The sequence below is a fragment of the Crocodylus porosus genome, unplaced genomic scaffold (genome assembly GCF_001723895.1).
Source record: "Crocodylus porosus isolate Cpor-Errol unplaced genomic scaffold, CroPor_comp1, whole genome shotgun sequence".
NCBI classification, from domain to species: domain Eukaryota; kingdom Metazoa; phylum Chordata; order Crocodylia; family Crocodylidae; genus Crocodylus; species Crocodylus porosus.
The window spans coordinates 211,484,114-211,491,355 of NW_017728886.1; the positions used below are offsets into that span (position 1 = coordinate 211,484,114).

The 7,242-nt window shown below is 43.3% G+C and overlaps 1 protein-coding gene across 1 annotated transcript in view; it reads left to right on the plus strand.

Moving 5' to 3' along the window:
- The window catches only part of PREX2 (phosphatidylinositol-3,4,5-trisphosphate dependent Rac exchange factor 2), a 296,072-nt gene that overhangs the window by 276,432 nt on the left and 12,398 nt on the right, over window positions 1-7,242 (plus strand). The window contains exon 38 of the mRNA XM_019548936.1: window positions 1,634-1,736. Within this exon, the coding sequence (XP_019404481.1) occupies window positions 1,634-1,736 (103 nt within the window). The remainder of the gene's footprint in view (window positions 1-1,633; window positions 1,737-7,242) is intronic.

Consider the following 7,242-nt stretch of genomic DNA (forward strand, 5'->3'; position numbering starts at 1 on the left):
AGCACCAGGTCCAACAAGGCGTCTCCCCTGGTGGGGCTGTGCACCTCCTGGGTTAGATGGAGGTCCTGCACTCTGGCTAAGAACCGACGTGAGGGCCATTTTTAAAGGATGCTTTAGCCCAGGTGTTCCCAAAGTTTTTATGCTGCAGCCCTGCAAACTGTGGCCCAGAAGTGGCCACAGCTTGGCAAACCGCTGCCCAGCAGTCACAACCAACCACGGCCAGAATTCCTGGCTGGAAGACAGGTAAGGATACCCCCATCCCCCAGGTGGGGAGGTGGGCCAAACCCTGTTCTGCCGCGGGCCGTGCAGGAGGAGTCGCGGCCTCTCCGCCCGGCTCTGGGGGGTCACGGTTTGCCACTTCCGGTCCAGCAGTTGACTGTGCTGCGGACTGGCAGCCAACCCACCATGGCCCAGCACTAGGCTGCAGCCCAGGGATTGGGAACCCCTGCTTTAGTCAGTTTTAAAGCACTTTGTTAAATATGAATATCTTCACCTTCACTGGTTGCAGCACTTCAGTGGTACTTGGCATGCTTCAAATGGCATGTTCATGGCCTAAATCTGTACTCACATAAATTATTTTGATACTTGTATGATGGTAAAGCAAAGGGACAGCCCTAATTTTAGGAGTGTGATTACATTTTTAAAATGACAGAAAACTTTGTGGAAGAGTTATATCCATTAATGGAAGTTCTGTATCAATGGCCAAAGCAACAGATTTTGAAAGGAGAAAATGAAAAAATTAGGACCTACAGACTAAAAATAAAACAAGTCAAGATGGTGACATGCACATATGTAATTTGAAAAATTAATCACCTACGTAAGTGGAGTCAGCAAGTGGCTTAATCTGGTTTCTATGCAAGCCACTGTGATTCTTGATCAGTAGCAAGATCCTACACAGAACATACCTCTAAACCCCGTAGCTTCCCTACATAAGCATGGGGCGTAAAGGAATGGACATGTATAGCTGGGAGTTGTTGATGACAGAAGTGACTTGCTTCAGACCATATAATTCTCTGTCTCCTGTTACTCTACTTTATTCTTATGTCTTTTGTCATCTCAATGAGTAGAAGGGAATGTCAGATCTTTTAATTTTAAATTAGGAAAACTGGATAGTATTAGTCTAAAAGCCTGCCTTCATCAGCTTGTTAATTTATGACTTTAAAAATCCTCAAAAGTCTGTCCTTCAGTTGCCAGGCATAGGACTAAGATTTGCTGTCCTTAATTTCTATGGGACTTCTTCACATACTTTATACTTTATACTTCACATACTTCACAGACTTTTTAAAAATTATGTGGATCAAAAGAATTGTTGACTCTTTGTATAAATGTTTACAAGCTGTAAAGTGTTTTGTGTTCCTTTTAGTTATAACCTATGTCCAAAACTAAACATCACATTTAGATGGAATTTATTTTCTATACTGAGTTATGTGTAGGTTGAGCTGAACTAGCTTCTGTTCAGCAACTAGTCTGCAGTTAGCTTTCTTCGAGTTTTTAGCAAATAGCTCTATCTACACAATATTTTGGTTGATAGGTTTGTTTTGGGGTTCTGATCCTTACTCTTTGACTAACCAGTAAATATGTTTTAGCAGATGTAATGATAACTGATACCTAATTGAAGTCTCTCTTTTTGCAGCTGCACACTAAGTGTAACTCTGGAACAGGCTATAATTCTTGCTAGGAGCCATGGACTACCTCCTCGCTATATTATGCAAGCTATGGATGTGATGCGCAAACAGGTAGGCTTATCTTATACTTTAGAGTGTAATCGTTTGCCATAGGAATTCCAAGAATGATATTCTCATTTTTCCCAACATTGATTGTGACTTGGATGATTATAGTGTCTTCCATAGAATAATCCTGAAGTAACTGTAGAAGACTGTCACAGTTCTGACATTCTGAATGTCTATCATAGCCATTAGTGAGCTTTAATAAATTAACCTTTTAAATGCTGACTATATTAAATGTATTCATATATTAAACTTTCAGATTAAGATCTTTGAATCAAATGTATTTAACTAGAGCTGTCAATTAATCACAATTAATGCCTGCAATTAATATGTTCATTTGATTTTGCATTTTTTTTAACATATATTAATCACTGCTTGTGATGGGGGAAAAGATGCTCGTGCTACTCCCCCCCTTGCTGCTGTGTGCTTGCTTGTGTGCTGGGGGAAAAGTGGCCCTGCTCCCCTTGCTGGTGTGTGCCTGCCTGTGCTGCAAGAGCAGCCCCTCTCTTGGGGGCTGGTGCATGCCTGCCTGAGCTGCTGGGGGAAAAGTGGCCCCTCCCCCCCGCTGCTGCTGGGCCACAGGTGCACATGGGCACACACGTGCATACGCACCAGTCAGACACACACACAGGTACATGCCAGCCAGCCAGACACAGACACCAGCTAAACAGGGTCCTTGGAGCAGACTCAGCAGCTGGTAAATAGACTCCCCCCCATACACTCCAGGTAAGTGTTTGGGGGAGGCATGGGTTGGAGGGCCAGGTCTTGGGGACTATCTAGGGTTTGTGTATATGTGTGTACGTCGAAAAATATTTAAAATAAATTGGGATTCTATTATTGTTTAACTGCGTGATTAAAATTGTGATTAATCACAACTACTTTTTTAAATCTTGAGATTAATTATGATTATTTTTTTTAATTGTTCAACAGTCATAATTTTAACATTTTATTTTTAATTGTTTTTTTGTTTTTCATACCCTTCCTAGGGATAGACAGTTATTGGAGATAATCACAATAGCCAGAGCTCTCAATGGGATGTTCTGCCCAAAAAAACTGATGTGATCCTAGGTGCAGGATGTATAAAAATGGAATATCAAATAAAGGTAGAAAAGTACATGACATGAATAAGCCTCCTCCTGAAAACTGTCTACGTTTGTTTTCTGCCGTACTAGTAGAAATACTGGAACAGGTTCAAAGGAGGTCCCCTAAAATGATCCAGGGGCTGAAAAGTAGTGTTTTGGTAGGAGGTTTACGAAGCTTGACCTGTTGGAGAGAATTTGTACATGGTGACTTGCTTGGAGCATCCATTTACTTACACACCATACTAGGGAACTTCTCAACCCTGAGGACAAATCCATAGCAAGATCCAGTGTGTGGAAGCTGAAGTCAGAAAAAATTAACTTAAAATCAGATGTAGTTTCTAGCATTGAGGGCAATTAAACTTTAAAACAGCTTTCTAGAGGAGGTGATGAACTAATAGTTTTTCATTTGTGTGTGTGTGTGTGTGTGTGCGCGCGCCTGTTTTCCTTTTGAAGTATCAGATATTGGTCATAGCTAGATATAGGGCAGTGAATGGCTTGGGTGGGTGGGGTGCCGGGGGACACAAAGCTTCATGGTGATATTAAAAAAAACAACATTCTTTCCAGAGGACAGACAGTATTCTAGTCACAGTATTTTATTTTATTCCAGTATTTTATTCACATGCATGAGAGTTGTATTGCTTTTCAGACTTGGAGTCAAAAAGGAATTCCCTCTGGTCAGACTGGAAGGGATGCTGGGCTGTGACCATCTCATGTGGTCACGTGTCACCACTAGCACAAGTGGTGAATGCGGGGCAGCTGCCCCAGGCACCAAGTTAGGAGGGGTACCAAAATCTCTAACTCCACAGAGTCCACACCCTGGAAGCAAGAGCAGTCCAAAATAGTCCCTGGCTGCTGCTGCTGTTTTAAGAACAGTGGCCAGAGTACAGGGTGGTGGCAGCAGCAGCTCAAATAGGGACTGTTTAGAGAGGGGTGGGCAAAATATGGCCCATAGGATTTCAAGGCCTCTCGCCCTTCTCCTTTCCCCATGCCAGCCAGCTGCAGCAGCAGCAGCCACTCCCCTCCCCATCTGCCCTGTCCTGCCCCCCAGCCCCCACTGTACATTCCAAGGCAGGGGTGCTGAGCTCCTGGCCAGGCTTCTGCCCGGTGAGGCTGCCTGTGTGCAACTCTGACCCTGCAGCTGTTCACAGCCCAGAAAGCCCAGCTCCCAGCAAGTTGGAGCTCAGGCACAGTTCTCCCTGCTGACAGGATGGGGGTGCAGGGGGAAGCTGTGGGTTATCCAGGCTCTGCTGGGCTGGGGCCTGGTAGGGGTGCAGGTGCCACTAACGCAGTACTGAGCTGTGTTTTCACGCATTGCTTTGGGCTACACCATATGGATGCAGCTGGTGTAGCTCCTGCCTGACCCTGATGTGGTTCCTACTGGCTGCACCTCCATGGCCTGAAGCGATGCACAGGAACACAGCCTGGTACTGGCTTGACCCGGCCACATGCCCAGGATGGGGTGGGGAGCAAATAGAAAGGTCCTAGTGGAAGACTGGTGGATAAGTAGAAGTTGTCTTTCCTGAAGTTGGCATGGGAAGGATGTGATGATATTTTCCAGTTCCAGAGCAAATTCTGTGGTGGGGTTCTCCCCAAGTTCTTTATAGTATTTTGTGTCAGATAGTTTTCTGTCAGTATCACTGATGTAGTCTTGATGGTTAAGGAAAGGAGCTCCACCTTTGTCCACTGGTTTGATTACTCTTTAGTTGTTGGGTCTCAGGGACTGTATGGCTTTTCTCTCTGAAGGGAGAGGTTGTTGTGGTCCTGGCTTTTGTTGAGAATTTTGCTGTTAGCTTTCTTATTGAAATAGCCAATGTTATAGTCCAATGTGTAGTTATGATTGTTGGGAAGTGTCCAATCTGATATTTTATTGTTGTTTGTTTTCTTAGTTGTGGCAGGAAGGTTGTTAGAGGTGGTAGTGCCCTGGCTGTGGATGTAGTCTTTCAGCAAAGTTTGCAGAAGAATTCTTCTAATTATCCACATATTAGTATCTTGTCAGGCTTCTTCTCTGGGAAGAAGTTCAGGCCTTTGGAGAATACAGATGTTTCCAAATAGGATAGTGTGTGCTGTGCTAAGTTGATGTTGGTATTTTGAGTGCTGCTGTCTTGATTCCCTCCTATGTTGTTGGTGAGGGTGAGATAAGATTTTATTATTTATAGAACAGCATACTATAAGTGTACACAGTATTTTACAGAATGTGTAAGATGGGGAGGTTTTTCCTCCTACTTACAGTGGAAAAATAAGTGTATCGAGTAGGTGCTTACAACCTACATTGGCTGAACATTAGTCCAGAAGATGAAATCTGGTTACTCAGCCTAGGAATCTGGTGGGTTTTAAGAGTAAATCAGAATAAAGCTAGGACATAGGAGGTGATCTGGGTACAAAAATGAGATAGAAACAGGGAAGGAGAAGAGGAGGCATACAGGATGAGGGAAAGGAATTAAGATAAACTGAAGGTAAAGGTCTAAGCAGTGGTCCTGAAAGGAAAGGGGTTGGACCTCAATACAAAAAGAGAGGCAAACTGTGAAAGGGTTTGAAGGGGCATGTCTGTAGTGGAGACTAATCTTACTGGCAATTTGTGGATTGGTTGGGGGAAGACATGGTAAAATATAACTTTCCCAGTGGAAGATGGGTTATAATAGTCCAATTAGAGAAGTCCAAGGTTTAGAAATTTTTTAAAATTATAAATATTAAGTAAAATGGGTTAAATGTTAGTGAGAGTATGGAGGAAAGGGTAACTAATGGGAAAAACTAGTAATGGAAAAAGAATACTTGTTTTAAATCCACACAATATACAAGTATTTTAGTCAGATATTAGTACAGATTTGAATCATGTAATAGAGATCCATTAGATCCAATGTGTGAGGTTATAGCGAGCCCCTATAGTTTGGCTCAAACTAGGAAAACGCATATTTGGTTAAAAATATAATAAACAGGGTGAAATGTATCCCAGTGCATAAGGTATATGAAAAGATCTGTGGTGTTGAAGCTCTGTATCAACTATTTGTGGCAAACGGGGCTTAAGACCTGGCAACAGCCTTTCTACACCAAGTTTAATTCTAAGCCTAGTTCAATTTACTTAGCATATTTTTGCTATTATTTCTATCTTATTTATTGGGGCAGGAAATGCTGTCCCTGTACCACCCCACCACCCACTCAGGCATGAACTGTAAGCCAACATATTTTCGGTTTAAAGTGTAAGATGTAACAAGGGCCTTTAATGATGTTTAGTCAGATCACATAGGGCTCCTCAAAAAGTAAGCTTTAACTTGATATCTTTTAAAGGAAAGCAACTAGTGTAAAATAATGAACCGGTAGTAATAAGTTGTTTCTACTTTTTCAGTTCCAGTTGGCTCGAGCCTTCCTAGCCAAAGGAATTCCTGTAATACCTAGTCAGAATGCTAAGGATAATAAGCCTGCCTTAGGGATCTACTCTATCAAGTGCTGAAAGCTTCTGGTTTCAGTTTTGTCTGACCAGTTTTCAGAAACTCTTGATGCATCTATGACTCTGGCTTCTCTTCATGGCTTCTATGAATCTCTTGGGATTTATTAAATGAAAATGATAGAAACCATATTAGAAAACAAAGCAATGTTAGCCACTAGCACTGAAAAAGTATGAGGGGCTCGACATATATCTTTGGCTTCTTTTAGAAGAGAGGAAATCTCATCTGGCTGGACTTCATTCTCCTTAGGATAAAATAGCAAGTGATTGGTAGGTGTTAAAAGAGATAAGTACCTCAGGACTATGTACACTAGGGCTGTGCAAAGCTTCAGTCCCTTATTCATTTTGGTGGAGATTCAGCACGATTCAGTGGCCAAATCTCCAAATCTGAACTGAATCTGAGGACCCTTTAATCTCTCCAAATTGAATCGGAACCCTCTAAATTGATTTGGAGAGATTCAGAAAGATTCAGAGATTCAGACATAGACACAGCTTTAAATATTTTTTCTACATACCTCTAGGTAGCAGGTGTCTCATCAATGCTGCAATGCTGGGGCTTCATGCAGCATCCTACAGAAGCATGGGGGGCTCCCCAGCGTGCTCATCAGCAGACTCAGAAGGGGACCAGAAGCACTTCTGGTCCACTTGCAGGTCCACCGGGGGGGCCCATACCCCCCCAGCTTGGTGATTGGTGCCTCCTGGGTCTGGGGGGGCACCCAGTGTCCCCTGTAGCCAATTGTCGAGCCAGGGGAGGGGGGGGGGGCAGCATGCTCCCTGGTGGACCTGGAAGTGGACCAGGAGTACTTTTGATCCACTTCTAGGTTTGCTGCCGAGCACATGGAGGGCCCCACCACACTCCTGCGGGATGCTTCATCCACCCCAGCATCACAGCGTTCACGAGCTGCACCTGGTACCTGGAGGGATGTAGAAAAAACATTTAAACCTGTATCCATGTCCAAATCACTGATTCTCTGAATTAGCATTGAATCTTCAG